This window comes from Falco rusticolus, chromosome 1 (genome assembly GCF_015220075.1).
Source record: "Falco rusticolus isolate bFalRus1 chromosome 1, bFalRus1.pri, whole genome shotgun sequence".
Classification (NCBI taxonomy): Eukaryota; Metazoa; Chordata; class Aves; order Falconiformes; family Falconidae; genus Falco; species Falco rusticolus.
The window spans coordinates 57,647,635-57,665,326 of record NC_051187.1 but is presented as its reverse complement, the minus strand read 5'-3'; the positions used below and the strand labels follow the sequence as shown (position 1 = coordinate 57,665,326).

Below are 17,692 nucleotides of genomic sequence, written 5' to 3'. Positions count from 1 at the left end.
TCACTTTAAACACAGGTTTTATTGAGCAGTAGCCTGGGCTTTGTAGCTGGTGTCCCAGCCCGTTAGAAGCAAGAGTCAAAGGAGTCAAAGCAGAATTAGGAATAAATATGATGTCTAGATCTCCTGTTTTGAAGTTCCTAGCGATGCATTTCATTTGAGTGTGATGAAGTCGGGGAAGATGGAGGTGGGCTAAACCCGTGTGGGTGTGTGGGCCTGCTTCGTTGAAAAGTTTGGGTTGTGCTTGTATGTCAGTCGATCCAACTGATTTCTAAGCTGCTGAAGTATGCAACTTCCTCTGTTTCTCAACAGTTTTAACTCTAAGTTCCCCAAGCTAGCAGTTTTCCTGGCCCCCTAACCATCGCCCAGTTCTCCTGGGGCTCTTGACCCGCGGCTGGTACTAGGGGCCATGTTTCACTGTGCTGGCTTTTCTGTCAGCTGATAAAAATGGCAAGGAAAGACAAGGTTCTGCAAGACAGACTTAGAGTGCATTAAATAAATATAAATTTTATTAAAAACACCCACATCTCAGCGTTATCAGGAATGATATAATAATAAACAGCTTTCAAATAACCTGCATTACATTACAATACTTACAGTATTTATAACCATCCTCAGATTCTTTTTATAGACATACCAAACATTTCATGAAAATGAATGAAACTGAAGTAAAAAAAAAAAAAAAAGAACATAAGCATAGAAAATGCACACAGAAGTTCATTACCTTAGTGTCAAACTGCTAAAGTTTCCTACACAAGTTAACCACCAGCTTTAGAAGTGAACTTTATACCACTGTGCGTCAATCAAGATGAAAAATTCATTCAAGTAAAGTTGACACCACTCAGAAGCATCTTCAAGTATGGCTATAGTCAACCTGATAATCCTATACAAGCAATTTTATGTCTGCTTTGTCATTCGTTCCAACGGAGGCAGGGTTCTGTACACCAAAAATTACAGTTCGGGTATTTACAATACAAAACTGATTCACCAGCTAAGCTTCCTGCTCCTGCTGCCAGCAGTTTGGCAAATGACGGTGCATGGCATATTAACCAAACATCTACTATGGATTACATGAATAATATAGGAATTAAAAAAAAAAATCACCGAAAAAATGAAGATTTATAATGATTTAATTAATCTGACATATAACCATCTTTTTTTTTTTTTAAAGGCGAAACTTTTGTTTCAATGCAGTGGGTAAAGTCACAGACTGAAAATTAAAACCCCAAATTGCCATAATAAATATTTGACCATTAAACCCAAAGGCCTCCTTTGATTTACTCGAGTTAGGTTGTGATTCTGTTAGACAAAATTTCTTTTGACCAAACTTAATCTTACAGTATATTGCACAAGATACATCTGGGACATGGAGGTTTGTATGTTTAGGGAAGCCCTTGTACAGACTGTACCTTTTTTATATTTTATTTTATTCATTACAGTATCCAAGAAGCCTTGTTTAGAGAGTGACTTGAACAACTCTAGCAAACAGTCACTTGCCAAACCCCTGCCTTACGTTTTTCCCTTTAATCAGCTCAGTGCATTCTACTTTGTTTTTGTTTATTTGAAACAGGCAAAACATTCTAAATCTCTTAAACACTTTCATGACAATAAAAAGCTAATGAATTTACAAAATTAGTTTTAGTTACACCAATACATGTACAGAAAAATCAGAGAAGGGATTCAAAAGAAAAGCATTAAATCCCTGAAAAAAACCCAAAACAAAACAAAAAAACCAAGAATAATATATTTAACCTACATCAGCTTTACATACACACAGGTGACACGTTGGCATAGGAGAACATGAGCTGAAATATCCCTGAATTTTTAGGAAAAAAAAAAAAAAAAGTTGAAGTTCAAGTTATACTTGCTAAAATGTCAAGTATTGAGAGATTTTTTTTTATATTTTTTTGTTTGTTTTTTTTTTTCAAAGGCTATTGGGGGAAAAAGATGGTATACAATATATAAACTTTCATACTCAGTTCAATATCCTATTGCCAAACTAGTGTTGAGGTATATGACAATTAGGAACATCACTCAAACCTTTTAATGTATTTTTTAGCTCACATTATGATATATTTGTAGCAGGCTGAGTAGCACCATGATGTGAATTCAGCTCAAAACCCAAATATATATAGATTTAATATTTTTACAGTACTAAAATACTAAAGCATTGCGTTAAAAAAAGTTTTGTTTACAATTTAATTTACTATACAACTCTCCTGCTTTTTTTTTTAATAGAAATTAATGATTTAAAACCACCACAGCAAGCCAGCTGCCTATTTTTTTTTTTTCTATTTAATCAACGGAATCACACAGAACTAACCCTGTTTCATTCATCTTGTGTAGGCATCAGTCTGCTCAATCTTCCTGGAAAAGAGGACACTTGCACCGAGAAATGACTTACACCACAATGTACATAATTATCAACACAAAAGCAGTCTGCCATTCAATATTTGAAGAGCATACAGGTCTTTAAAAACAGCAGAAGCTCAAGCTAATTAGTTGAAGTCTGTTACATGCTGCTAATTATTACCTGTGGTTAATATAAAATTCTTTCCTTAAAACTGTACATATTTGAGCAATGAACTTGTCATAATAATTGTAGAAAACAGTTTACAGTATAGCTGTGTGAGATGAGCACCAGAAAAACATGTGTTTTGTGTACTAAAGTATTCCCTTATATCCAGTAAGCCCCATTTTTACCATAACTGACTGTATTAAAAATGGATATGTAGCCCACTAGCAGATGCATGGCTAAAACAAAAGTATTTAAAAGCTTTTTTTAGTTTAAAAAAATTATCTTTGCATTTTAAAATCAAAGTAAACTTTTTTTTTTTTAATGTCTTAGTACCTTAGCATTGTTCAAGTTGCCAAGCTTAGGTAGACAAAGTGCTTTTGAAACACTATTTAAAAAAAAATATCTCTCTATATATTTTATTGTCCTTTTCTAGGACTTGACTGGATGAGCAAAATCCAGAGGTCTTTGTAATTCCCATATGTTAAAAAGTAAGCTTATTTTAACACCAGGTAAATTCAATACATACATGAATGAAAAGGTCCTCCTGTTGTTGAAGAACATTTGACTACATCATTGACATTTTGTTATAAAGGCATTAACTGTTGGACTGTTAAAATAAAGACACCATTCTCTTAGATAGCACCATGGTTTTAGAATATCCAAACAAATTCAGTGTTTTGCTGTCTATTCATTATGTATTATACTTATCTACTTTGTTAAATAAAATCAAGAGACTAATAAGATTACAGTAAAAACTGCATGTTAAAAAGCCATATTTCCAGTATTTCAGTACATCATAGATTCAGCACCAGATGTTATTTTAAGATTCCTGCAGTTGTAATACTACAGTATTATTTTTTTAGGGTTTTTTTTGCTCCTGTTCCATGACTATGCAAACTTGATGACATTAAAAGTGGCCACAGATGTGCAAAACTGTAAGAAAAAAAAATAATCCATTTGCAGATTACCTCTTTCAGTAATGGAGCCAGTGTTTTCAAATGTAAATTGTGAAACACTTTTTTTGTTTTGTTTTTGTTTTTGCATAGGATGCTTTGGTCTTGTTTCCTACATGCCATCTGTGACCACTTAAAAATCAGTGGAAAGTAAGTGCGCTAGTGAGATTACCTCTTTCTGCTGGTGTGCTGAGGCTTTTTCCACTGATGAGTTTCGTAAAAACACTGTTTTCTTCTCCACCCTTGCCTTCCCCAAAAACTAAAGAACTATCCTACTGACAAGGTGTTTTTTTCAAATGAGGTAACCAACAAAGGTGTGAAGTTAGATATATCGGTTGTAAGGCCCTGTAACCCGTGTAAAGGCATATGGAGATGTAGTTACTGTGGAGTCCGTGGTGACCGACAGTGTCCTTTGTGCAAGAGACTTGATGAAGCGCACATACGTTGGCTCAGAGGGTTCGTGTGGCTCAGCAGGCTCCCGCTTTGCTTTCTTGCCGTAAGATTTCTGAGGCACGTAGTCTGGACCATACTTTTCACATTCCTCTTCCTTCTCTCTTGCCTTCTCAGCCATCTTTGCCTCCCACAGAGCCAGACCATGTTTTGGCTCGTTCATACTCTTGTGCTGGTAAAAGACAAGGGATATTCTGGTGGGGTGGTTCCTGTTGGGGTTTTTTAAGGGAGTCGTTGCATGGAGCTCACGTTTTGCGCACTCTATGAGAATTGACCCATGAGATGGAGCAACTGCTACTCCTCCAATTTCTGGATCCAGAAAGCTCTGTTCACTATCTGACCAGACATCATCAGGATCCTCTGCTTTTTCTGGATTTAGCACTTCAGTTTTATCTAAACCACCCTGGGGAGTAGTCCTATCATGATTTTGACCTGGAAGCATGTTAGACAAACCGTTAACTGCATGTGAAATCATTTCACTCTCCTTATTTTGGAGGTGCAGTGAATTAGGAGGACCACTAAACATACTTGGAGCAGAATGGTAATCATGTGCTAAGTGTGGAGGGGGTTGCACTTGATGATGTTCACTGGTTTTACTCGTGGAGGCATAATCCATGCTTGGATTACTCAGATTGGATTTTAACCTTGAAGCAACCTCCATAAAATGGCCGTCAGCCTCATGGGTGGAGTAAGAGGAAAAAGACCCTACGTGGTGTACATTTGGTCTAATGGTGCAATTACTGAAGGAGTCTACCTGCATATTTTGGTTTCCATAATTCAAGTACTTGGGACCAAAATTCTGGTTATTCCCAAACCTGTGCTGGTATAATGTTTGAATGGGTGGTAGGCTTAGTTTAGACATATGCTCTTGACTCTGGCAACTATACAGGTCCACGTGCTGATGCTGGGAAGGGTAGGAGCCCAAGTAAGAGGGGCAGTTGTCCATAGGTATGTTTCCATTGCATTGGTAGGGTGGATATTGGTTATTTTGACTTAACGATCCTGAATAAGGGTTCATGGGACTGGAAGAATTCAAATATGACCCCACAGGCTGTGATGAGGTTGTGTAGAGGTTCATGGGACTGGACCCTCCATAGGGATCTGAAGTGTATGAAGAGCTTGGATAAGCACTGGCTGGATTAGGCAACCTTACATAGAGATTTGCAGAACCTGAACCCGAGTAAGAGTTAACGGGATTTGACTGAGGGTTAGGGAGAGTGCGCTGTGGATGCTGCTGCTGCTGTTGTTGTGTGGCTGGTCCTGAAAGACGTAAAAGATCTGTAGATGTGAAAAGAAAAAAAACACACAACAAACAAGCTTTTTCTAAAAAAAAAACCACACCAAACCAACAAACTGCATACTTTATAGACTTTTCATGATACATATCGTTAAAATTTCTAAGGAAAGTGTATCACATGATACATTAACAGAGGTTCCCTTTCTCATATCTCAAATACCATCCTTGAAGATGCTGAATAAATACTAGGGCTACTCATCCATTTTGGCACATATCCAGTGAGATCAGATGCTAGTGGCAATGGGGAAAAAGAAGACAGTGCAATCTGTTCAGAGTCACATGAACAAAATCCAAAGAGTTGAATCATCATTTAAGTAGCCCATAAAACGCAGCATCAAAGCGCTCCCAAACAGCCATGCACAAGGTGACCTTCTTTTCCCCAAGAATAAATAATTCTTCTCATCTATATTAATAGAATTCTCTCAAAAAAGTTTCCCTAGCTTTATGCAGAAAACCAACAGTGACATTCACTGATAGAACAGTTCAGTAACAAGTGAGATTAACTGAAGACGTATGAGCAAAACCATCATTCACTAAAGTGAAATGGCATTGTTTAATGGTTACAACCCTAGCCTGGGTCATGGGACAGCTGACTTCTATTCATAGGCATTTCAGTGACCTTCTGGGTGCCCTTGGGTATATGGCTCTTTTCCTCTCTAAGAAACTTGCTGTAACAATAAAACAGTCACGATGAACTGCTTTACTCAGGACTCTCAAATCTACTGATGAAAGCTGCCAGGGCTTGTTAAGTGGATTTTTAAACTCTTACTCTGCTATGGAAAAACCTGTTCTACTTTTGGTCTTGAAGCAGAGCGCGAATGGTGGTAACAAGGTTAGGCTTGAATCCCCCTCAAATTAGGAGGTTCTCTGTAACAGTGGCAAACAGTGAGTGATGTGTAGGTCATTCTTTCTTTGGCAGCAGCATCCCACACTTGTCTTCATGGTTTCTAGCACTACTAGTCTTTTAAAGGTACTTTACATTACACTGGATGGCAAGCAGAGTTTGCAAAAGCACCAGATTTCTATCAGAAATATACAATATTGATATTTACTTTCAAGAATTCTCTTTCCTTTTTACTTTAAAATGTTCTTGGGCTGAGAATAATGGTTTTCTTGAGACTCATTATAAATGTCCCTGATTTCTAGGAAGCTTACCACTGTTGATAAAGATCCCCATCAGATTCACGTGTTTACCTGCTAGCTGCTTTGCATGACCTGCCGCCTCAGAGTTGCCTTGCTTGTTGCGTGCTGCAGCAGTCTTATCTCTTTCAGCTTTGCTAGACCCATTCTCCAAAGAGGAAAGCTTTTCTGCAGCTGCTTTCTTTGCTTCTAGCTTCCTTTGCCGACACGTCTTAACGGGCTCTGCTAACATCCTTACTTTTCGGCGAAAGGAGGTAAGGACCTGGATGCTGCCATTCCTCTTCTTCTCCTCCTGGCCTTCAGTGCTTCCGAACTCATCCACATCAGAGACTTTGTATAACGGGAGCACGTGGAGCTGCTCGTCTTCTGGTGTTTGGCCAATTTCACGATTGTCTTCTCTAGTTAGTGTGCAAACCTGTTGGAAAGTTGTGTTAGAGTAACTTTCTCAAACCAGTCTGAGAAGAGGAGATCTGAAATACTAGCCTGTGCATTTGACCCTGCCCTGCCACTGTCAGCGTCAGCATCTGGCAAGCCATTTGTAAGTTTCTGTGCAATTTATGCATGTCACAACAAGCCTGCAATTTCATTTCTTCCATTGCTCTGTTGGACAACGTTAATAGAAACAGAAGGTATACGTAGCTATTTCTTGTACTTGTGGTGAACTGGACAGTATAGTTAGGGACTACCCTAATGTAAAATAAACCGTGATGCATCGTACCATGGCTAGAGAGCTAAAACAGTGGAACCTGGGACTTTGCACTTGCTGAAGATTTTTTCACTATAATATGTTAGCTAGCTACCTATTACAAATACTGTGCAATGTAACATAACTGCCATTGTGTCTCACACCCCCTTACAATGGCAGCTTCCAGAACTTTGCAAAGGAGCAAGTCACTGTAATTTAATAAGATTTAAGGAAGTTACTGTTGTGTCATGCAGCATACTAATTGTATTAGCTCCAGCTAAAACAGGTATTGGGAGGATCTCAGTGGAAAAAGATGCTGATACAGACATATTCTGTAGCAAAACCATTGCATCAGCCAGTTTTTAGGAAGAAAGCTCAGCTAGAAATACATATTGTATTGGTGGTGGTGGACTTGACAATTAAGTCAGACCCTGGAAACTGGAAAAATTCAGTTAGAAGTAAAATGTAGGTAGTCTCTTTGGTCGTAATTACGATTATTCTTTCTCATGTTTACCCCAAATGTATTGTCACAGAGAGAGTAGGCAGGGAACAGAAATAATCCAATACTCAATGAAAACCAGCGCATTTTTCTGGTATCTTCTGCAGAACGTTTGCTGTACATGCTAGAGACCAGAACTGAAGAGAGTAAAGGGTGCATGTACAATACAAAGGATGCCAAGGCTTGCAGGCTTTCTGGTCATCCCAAGCAGGAATGAAATTCACAACTTCCAAAACTCTCCTGGAAAGAAGTTATTTGTTTCCGTTTTTATTTTATTAGAAGATATAATCCAAAGTTGTTAGAAAAAGAGTCTTTCGAGAGGATAAATATAAACTACTGTGCCAGGAACACTGAAACAGGCATTTCAGCCCTGTTGAGACCATTGTCACCATGGTTTTGCTTTTACCAGTTTTATATTAAACGTTTCTTTAATAGACCAAAAGTTGCATTCATTTGAATGAAAAATTGTGTAGGGGGTAATAAGTTAGCTGAATTACTGCTTAATATTCCTTTTTTAGCAATCTGTGTTATGCAAGTATAAATTTAAACAGACGGGGGATAATGAATTAAATGTATGAAATTGGTGCTGGAGTAACGAGGTTATATGCATCATGGACTTACCAATGTACTCCCGTTCTGCATATTGTGCAAGTCTCTGTGAGCATGAGCGCAAAAATCCAGGCAGGCAGTAACCCCTGAGAATGGGCGACCTTCTTTTAAACCCAAGCGACACTCAGGTGCTCTGTGTTCATACTCTATCTGGAAAGAGATGACAGGTACCACTTCAACTCAACTGGATGTTTCAGCACATGGAATTAGCACTGAACGCTCCACTGTGACAACATGCAAGCCTCCTAACATCTTGGAGGTGGCAACATACGGATCTTGAAGGCAAATAAAATCAAGCAATTTGATGGCAATTCCATATCGATACTTCATTCCTTGCTGCTTTGTTCTCTGTTACCTTCTGTCTCTGGCGTGATGGTGAAATTAGCCAACAATACTTTTCCTTGCGTGTTACTTTTGATTCTCTGCCAGTGGTTGGTGTTTTTACATGACAAATGCAGTGCATGGTTTCAGCATCTGGCACGGTAAGAGTGATGTGTTTGTGTAGACTGGAAATATACCAAGCTATTAAGGGAAAATGGCTTTAGAAAACTGACTTCAGAATGACTTCATGAAAAATAATAATTTGCTTTTTGATTTGTGATATTTTGGCATGCTAAACATATATTTCACGAGGACTTAAGTACATGAAAAAGATGAAAAAGAGATAGAATTCAGTCAAGACAGTGCCTTCTACCCATGCGCTCACTACTAAGCAGCTTTACAAGAGTTCATAATACAACAATAAACCTTACACAAAAAGAAAGAATTCTGTAATGGAAGATCAAGCCTGAGACAAATGACAGTTTCAGATTTTATTTAGAAAATGAAAAATAAAACCACATTTGTAAAATGCTTTGCCAAAATTCCTGAACCTTTCAAGTGAATGCAATTCTGAATGGAACTTAATGGATCCCATTTTAAGTTAGGGTGAAATTAGAGGTTTTGCCAAGTCTTGATCCAAGATCACTAAAAAGATGACTAGTTTGCTCACATATTTTTAAGATCTGGGATATTTACTTCCCTGGAATCTGAAAATAAAAGCAGAACAAAACTTGAAGCATGAAAACTTCTTTGGAATTAAACTAGAGTGGTCTGAAATGTTAGCCATACTGTAAGTGTCTGCTTGAAGTATTCTTGTGCAACTGTTCTCCGAGACCTTCTGTTGGATCCAGTTGGAAAACCAGACCCTTCCCAATGCTAGATTTTAACCCAGTAGCAATCCAGACTTGGGTTAGAATAAATCTGGGAATCTGGAATTTCTTTTCAGGATTCAAAGGGGGATTGATTTTAGGGCTTTTTGGTTTTAGAACCTTTTACAATACCATACAAACCAGGCCTCTTTAAAACCACTGGCAGTAGCTTGCCCAGGGTTTCCACACAAATACAAGGTCTGCACGAAACTCGTGAAACAGGCCAAACTATACACATGGCTTATTGCACAAGGTAAAAATTGAAACTTGTAAAAGCATTTATTTTCAACAAGTGTCAGACAGGACCATGGCTTACATGGATAAAAGTTCTTTTGTGAATTTTTGTGGGAAAAGAAAAGTTGCCCAAGCCAAGAACCATTTTACTGTTCACCACCCCCTCATTTTTTTTTTCTTCCTCTTTCTTTCCTCTCTTGCAGAATGTCTCTCAGATATTTGGACAGATAACCAGAGCTAGTGGGCACATGGCCACAGCTTCCTCCACAATAAGCCTCCAAACATTATCTGATCAGGTAAGTGAAATTGGGTAAGTCCGTACTGAATTTGCTTACCCTATCTAGTTGCTACTAAATATGCAGTAAAGAGTGAGTTTTATGCAAATAAAAATGGACAGGTTTGGTTAGTTTATTGTTTCCATTACAGTTGAAAATGTCTTGTGCTGGTTGCTACAGCATAATGCTGTCAACAGGCAAAAAAGAAGATGTCATAGTTTGCAGTAGTTTGGAGACTGTCAGTTCTTTGACTTTCTAAAAGTGAACCAGAGCAATGAAAACGAAGGCCAATAGTTACATGTCTGCAAGGGCTATGCTATCAAATTTTGATGCAAATGTCTGAAAGACATTTGGTAAAGGAGTGCAGCTGAGAGACAGCCACACTGGGAACCTCATAAAAGCTTTGAATGTGCTACTATCTGTGAACACTGCTTCACAAAAAATATGCGCGCATGATCCCCTCATGCAGGGAGGCTGGTGCAAGCACTTGTGTGCATATGCAGGGCTGAGTGTGTTCAAGTATGAAACTTTGCTTTAAAAGTATGCTTGTAATGGCTGTTTTGGAGAAAAGAAAATTAATCTGCCACTTGAGAGAGCAGAACTGAAACTGTGGCTTCAGGACTCTGCCTTCTGGCACTGTTGCCAATCTCACACCATCGTCATGGCTGTTTTGCTAGATAGGCTGGTGACTCATTAAATTCAGAAATTTGTGTTGTAGAGCTAAAGAGTTCTGCTCAAGTGTGAAGCAATTTTATTGTGTTGATATAGGTGAAACGATTAGTTCTATTTAGTGGACCAAATTCTGCTAGTTTTACTTTTGAAAGCATTTTAAGTGGAATTGCTGATTTCCATTCATCTTTACTCTGATGTCAAAGAAATGCTGGCACAAAAAGTACATAATGGTTTGGTGCAAGACTGAAGCATTGAGAAGCATGGTAAAAATCAGATTATTTGCATGACTGCTCCAGTTCCTTTTTTCCCCAGCATACCTGGTTGTTATATGCATCAGGTGCAAGCTTCTTGTAGGTAGGTGCCATAAGGGTTGACAGATTCTGCAAATTGGATTCTAGTTTTTCTTCCTGTTAGGAGATGAAATAGAGTTCAATGACATTTCCATGCTGTATGTAGGGGATCTAAGAAGTGAAGGTCTTTACACAATTATGTTCACACTGCTACTTGTGTAAAGGCCTAGATCATTATCATTCTTGTTTAGACAGTAACTGTTGTGAATCTTCTTTTAATTTTACTGTTTCACACCCTTTAAAAAGTGATGCAGTAAAGCAGTATGGTGTGATCCTTGCAAGAGGACATCACATACTATAAATCTGGTTTATGTGAAGAAGAATCACATGCTGTAACATGGAGATTTTTTAGATCCAAGTATGATGATCCTCATTATTTTCCCTATTGGAGTTTTGGGAAAAGTAGTACTCTTCAGAAGGTTTGAGAGAAAAAATATCAGAATGGTCCGTCCATTTAATTTAAGGGTTTTGCACATTGCAACGACAGCGCTTCAATGCAGTGAAATACCTTTTCATGCAGCAATTTAAAATTATGTAAATACTTCAGAAAGTTCCCAGTTCTTAAGCACTGAAGAACTGTGGATGTGTCTAGTGATACGGACATAAGAATGACCACATCTCTTCTTGAAGGAGCTCTGAATATGAAGGGTTCTTTAAAAATTAAGTACTCCAATAACATTCCCCAAAGTTGTTCCCATCCTCTTAGGACGAGAATCCCAAATTCAAAAACTTGCTTAGACGAGGCCCTTATTTTTAATTTCAAGTGCATAAAGAACAGTGGCATACTGGAGTGGTATACTTGGTTTTAGGAGTTTTTCTATTATAGGAGCATGTGAATGGCTGTGAAAAACCTATGGGTTTGAGAGATGTGTTTCATGCGTTAAAAGTTTGTATTTCCTACTATGGGACTATATCCGAGATTGGGATTCCAAAATGACGTTATGAATTTGTCAAAAATAACTTGCTGTGACCTTGTGGCTGCTGCTAGAACTTGGACCTTTTGTATGGCCTGTAGGTTACCATTTGTAAATGCTACTTCTGGTTTTCATTGGAGAGGATCCTATTTGCTTTGTCTATAACTGTGTCAGCGCTATGGGACCCAGCCGCTGGTCTCGATGCATGCTTTGGCTGCCCCCGGCTTTGTGTGGGAATAAGACTGGAGTGTAAAAGCATCTTCCCTGCCCAGATCTGGCTGCCACGGGAAGTAAGTCCAAGAACGTAAGCTGGAAGCGTGGCATGGTAGACTCTGGCCAGGTACCCAGCTTAGAAAATTTAGGGGGTTTAGGACTGCAGGCTATGATAAAGAAGGCTTTGTGTCACAGCATGATTTAAGGAGAGCTATTCTGTAATTTTTAGGGTCAGAGAAGAGCAGTGGGGAATGTGGGAAAACTGTGTGTTAATTATGATGATATTCTAAATAGTGTGCTATTGTCAGCCCAGGCCATAGGACGCAGAAGCACCTGGCTGTCTGATCACATGAAAGAAATGCTTGGATTTGTGTAAGAAAGACACCAGGATACAGTGAAAGTTGTGGACCGATGTGTCAGTACACAAGCAAGGGACTAAATCCGCACGTGCTTGCCAAAAAACAGGCTGGGCCATTGGAGCCTCCCAGACACATGACTAGCTAGAGGTGTCCAGGAGTCGCTGCAGTTGTAATGTCACAGGTATCTTGCGCCCGGGCTAAGGTCAATGTTTTTTTTAATTACTCTGACTCATTTTAAACAGTTGCCAGTTTGCTGTAGCACAGAGCCCAGCCTGGAAACTATTCAGTGGGGAAGGACTGTATGTAGACTTCCCATCCTCTTCTTCCTATTGTCACCTCAGCGTTTCATCATGTTTGTCTCCATGCAGTCTGCTCTGGTCCCCAGTTGCAATGTTATGTGCCTTCAGTTGGTAAACCTCCTGCTCCGCCACCGGGGAATGCCCGATTGCAAACCTAATGCAGCCACAATTATTCAGGCCATGCCCTCTCCTCTAATTGTGAAAGCCTGCAAACATGGTTTCAAGTCTCAGGGCTTTTACCAGCTGTCAGAATTTGGACAGTCAATTCAGCTGGCTCAGCAACTGGAATCAATCAGTTTTGTCTGGCAGTTATTTAATTACCCTACATGTACGCCATTCAGGCAGGGCTCTGGCCCCTGGTCTCTTGTACTGTATCTCTGTTTGCAGAGTGACAGAAAACATTTCCTTGCAAATGAGGCTCATTTTAGAAATGGACACCAACCTCTTTTGGGTCATCCCCCATCAGCTTAAACTTTCTTGGAATCTTGCTTCTGGCAAACTTACAACCATTGTAGTACATGCTCCAGGAGCAACCAAAGGAAAATGAAGCACCACAAGTTTCAGGGTCCAGCCCTTGACATGCACAAGTCCGTCTGAAAAATAAGAGAATATGGCTGTTAGCAGCAAGGGGCACTCCTGCAGCGGGCATCAGTATTCTGCCAGCGCTCTGGGGAATCATTCGTCTTGGATTGTCTTCCATTGGTAAATAATGAAGACATGAAAGAGGAAGGGATATGCATTATAACAGAAGAATTTATCGGAGTGAATAATTTATCGGAGTTAATAATTTCATGGTTGCAAAGCAAGGACTATGGGGTTTCTACACTTCTGTGAGGAACCTGGCTTTGCTCGAAAGAGGGAATGTTTGCGTGGTAGGTAGTGATTGTCATGGTATCTGAAAGGGGCACACGCTGATGGCTTTGCAAGAATGTGGGAGCCTTCTGACAGCAGCTAAGCAGTTACTCCTGAAATATGACTCTAGCCATGAAGCCAAAGTAACCTACAGTGATACCCATGTTAATTTTGGTTTGAATGTTCTTTGCTATCAGAAAGATATGGGAAAACAATATAGTGCAATTTATTTAGATTCAGGCTAGCTTCTGTAGGCTTACAATATGATTTAGTGCATCTAGCTTTTATTTCAAGATTGAGGTATCTGCTGTCCTGGGCCCTGCTGAGATCTCTTCCTTTAAATATACTGAGATGCTTCACAACTCCGGGAACATGTTTTTCCCTGATTTATAAGAACATTTACTTTGCTTTTCTCACAAGGTTTGTGGATTTTCAAACTGCCCGAGACAGTTGGAAAGGTTACGCGTATTTCAGGGTAATAGCATCATGGGGGGTGCCAGGTCTGAGGCAGAAGGTGGGGTTGCAAGATGGACGAGCATACACTTTGTTCCACTTACTCTTCATTCAGGGCACACCGCCGGTTCGTGAGTGTGCCATACTTCCTCAGGGTGTCCGTGAGTTCAGAGTAGAGCTTGTCGGCTAGGCTTGTGGGGATTCCCTCCCAGACCAGGATAAGAATCACGATCACAGCCGTCTCACACGTGTGGCCCGCTCGCTCACGCACCAAGCAGAGTAGCTTTTCCTCCTGACTGCTTCTGCGGACTACCTGCATGCACAGCAACACACACACCCCGGAGCCCCAACACAAACAATGCGTTTCTTAATGTGAAGAACAAGAGAGTAGGAAACCTCAGCATTAGTGCATGTGTGGGGAGGTTACTTCTGCTGCTGTCTTCCTCTTTGTTTCTGGCAACTTGTTCCATTTTTCTCATTTAATGATCTGGGCCAGGGCTACCCTTTCTGTTTAATGAAGCTGACTCTTAAGTGGCTAAACTTGACTGCTGGCATGGAAAGCCATGGTGGTGGAAACCAGCTTTGTAAAGGTACGCCACGTGCTCTGCTTCAGCAGGAATCCTCTACTGAACCTGCACTACGGTACAAGCGGCCCGGTTCAATTAGTAGGCAAAAGGAAGTGAGCAGCGAGATCCCTCCCTGCGCAGAGCTGGATGGTGGACACCTGTGCTTAGGGGCAGGAGCTGTGCAGGGAAAGGCGGGGACTAAATAACTGGACATGGGAGATCTCTCCCCTTCCCTCACAAACCTAAGCAGTTAAACCCACGATCAGCGAGCCACTCAGTTTTGTGACCTGCCCTTGCTACATACAACGATTACAGCGATGAGAGGAAAGCAGCAGATGTTGTTCAAATAAGACTGTCCTTCTCAGTGCTTGTGCTACTGTGGGTATTGCTGAAAAAAAAGGTGCAGTCTGGCATGCATAAAGACTATAATCATGTATCAGTTTTTCCTCATCCTGTATATTTCATGAGCCTACCCAAACTACTTGGTAATTTCTGCCAAAGTATGACAGTGTTTGCTACGAGGGTGTCCTAAGGACCCTCTTGAACTGGGAGTGCACTTATTGGACTTACTTGTAAGCTACAATTAAACAGCAATAAGAACGTATGGTGGTGTCAATCTTAAATCTAAGTGAAGCTGCCTTCCTTCTCAGGTTTTCATATCTTTAAGCCAAATTTTATTCTTGCCATTTTCTGTGCAACAAGTAAACGGAGTGTGAGAGACAGGGGTGGGAGCAGGCTACAGGCACCCTGTGGTACTGCTGCTGTTGGGTTATATTAAATTTCACAGTGTCAGCTAACAGGACATGTCACTGCTGTCTGCTTACATGAACCATCATACTGAACTAGATTAGTCTTAACATTTGTGTACATCACTTACCCATTTAGCAATTGGACATCCTTGAGAACTTTTGCCTTCTTTCCCAGTGTAGACAACCCTCTCAATCCTTATAGCTTTACCCTTCTGTCCAAATCTTAAACAAACAAAAATATGTACAGTAAGGAGATTCATTTGGTTCTGCATGAACACTGAAAAGAATGGAGCACATTTGCTAGTCTTAAACACTGAGTATTACAGGGGGAGGGATGTGCAATGCGGTTTATCTTGCTGATTTTATTATAGTGGTGGATTGATATGTTGAAAGGGGCAAATGTCTTTAACTCATCATGCATGAGTAAAAATGATCCATATCACATTAATATTCCCAAATCTTTTAACTGTTGCTGTAGAGAATTTATAGATGAAATTTTGAAAAGTGGACTTTAAGTCTGTCTATTTTGGGCATGAATTTCACATTTTTCTTTAATTTCTGGGTTAAAGTTGTTACTCTGAAATGTATATAATTATGTTGTCACGGAACAGCTGGCATGCAGTATTCATTATTAATTTTCTGTGCTTGTTTCTGGTTTGGATACAGTGTGAATCAGTTAAGTTGTGATTAATTTCCTTTATCATCTGCTCATAAAACATTACTTATTTACTTCTGCCTGACTTCTATATGGCATTGGGAACACCAGGTGCCCTCAAATGATGCCGTTTGTGACTTTCTGAGACTGAAGCGGGTAAGCTCAGCTCTTGCTGAAGCATTTAATCAAGGAGATTATGCCATCAAGGCAGAATCTAGCCCCACATGCAAGTAGTGCTCTTGCCCAGAGCAAATGGGATTCACTTTCCATGTCCTTTGATGGACCAGGTAGAAATATGCAGCAAGTGCTAAGTGAAGCAAATCTTGAATCAATAAAAAGCATCAGACCTGTTAAGCCATTTCCAGGCATGTTCTCTGGCCAGGCCTCTCCTTGGGCTGCTGCAGGTGGGGGGTGCCCACTGCTGAGCCCTAGAGCGCACCAGGTCTCAGGTGAGGTCGTGCATTAGAAACTGCAGGGTCTGCAACATTACAGATCCAGCTACCGTGTTGACTTGGCTGCATTTTGGGGACCAGAGAAATTGCATTTCCATCACTATTTCTTGAATTCTGATGCTTTCATTGGCATAACTTTTTTTTTTTTTTTTTTAAATAACCAAGTGTGGGGACTAAATCACAATCTCCTTGTTCTTTGCCTGTTACCTATAGAGCAATCAAGATAGTTCCTTCCTGTTGCGCACACATTTAACGATGCCTTGAGAACTTTTGACCTTTCGTCCCTCTTGTTTTTGCACTAAAATCTTGGTGATATATTTAAGAGCAAATATTTGTATTTAAACTTCTGTCCTGTAAAGGAAATGAAGAATGCTTATTTTTAGATGTGATCTCATTGTGAAATTTCAGTGTCACAGGAAATTATACAAATAAAATCAACTTGTACTACACATGTTCTGCAGGCAACTGTTAGGTCACTTTTTCCTACTTAGGCTTGGATGTTAGTATACATTTCTTTCTTTAATTAACCACATTTTTAAAAAAATAAATTAAAAAACTTAACATTTTCTATTATTTTGCTAATCTGGACCGCAGGACAACTGTGCAGATGCCGCTATAAAAATACATTGTATGTTACACACTGCAAATGAAATGGACTTTGTCTCAAATCTTTTCCACTGTCACAAAAGAATTTGTGCCTGATGTTTGTCATGCTTGCTTTTAGGCCAGTGCTGATTGGCTTTAAAACCAGAGCAAAACTCACTGAGTGTGAAGTAGGATTGGGAGAAGAAAGAGGTAAAATGTATGTATCCATCATGGATCCTGCAAGAAATTTGTTCTGGTACAGCTAAAATATTAACTGCAAGTCTAAACCCCAATCCTGGTGTGTTTGGCAGTGCTGATACCTTAAAAGTCAATTCATGGAAGCCTGTTTAAAAGTGCTTCAAATGTTATTAGTGTCACCAACTGCACACATGTGCTTGAGAGTATTTTTATAGTTCAGTGCTTTTTTAACTTGGGGATACAAAATTAACTAACGAGGAAGAGTTCTGAAGTTCTTCAGTCAGAGAATCACACAGTTCATACCATATGAACAGTTGAAAACTAGCCATTGTTCAAGTGGCTGCTGCTATACTCTGCTGAACCTGGCTGAGTAGATGCATGTTATCTATAATCTCTCAGGATTTCCTTCTGCCAACATGAAATGAAATTAAATGCAAAAAAAAAAAAAAGAAAAAAAAGAAAAAAAAAAGAAAAAAGGTGAGGTCAATATTAAGGATGAAAAACTACATTCCAAAGTAAAGAAATGAA

The 17,692-nt window shown here is 39.6% G+C and overlaps 1 protein-coding gene across 1 annotated transcript in view; it reads right to left on the bottom strand.

Moving 5' to 3' along the window:
- Positions 1-478: 478 nt before the first annotated feature.
- Positions 479-17,692, bottom strand: part of TET2 (tet methylcytosine dioxygenase 2) — a 74,243-nt gene continuing 57,029 nt past the window's right edge. Inside the window, exons 4-10 of the mRNA XM_037380487.1 lie at positions 15,403-15,496; positions 14,064-14,272; positions 13,097-13,247; positions 10,837-10,926; positions 8,161-8,298; positions 6,410-6,770; positions 479-5,196 (exon numbers count right to left, since the gene is read on the bottom strand). Coding sequence (XP_037236384.1) covers positions 3,791-5,196; positions 6,410-6,770; positions 8,161-8,298; positions 10,837-10,926; positions 13,097-13,247; positions 14,064-14,272; positions 15,403-15,496 — 2,449 coding nt within the window. The 3' untranslated portion in view covers positions 479-3,790. The remainder of the gene's footprint in view (positions 5,197-6,409; positions 6,771-8,160; positions 8,299-10,836; positions 10,927-13,096; positions 13,248-14,063; positions 14,273-15,402; positions 15,497-17,692) is intronic.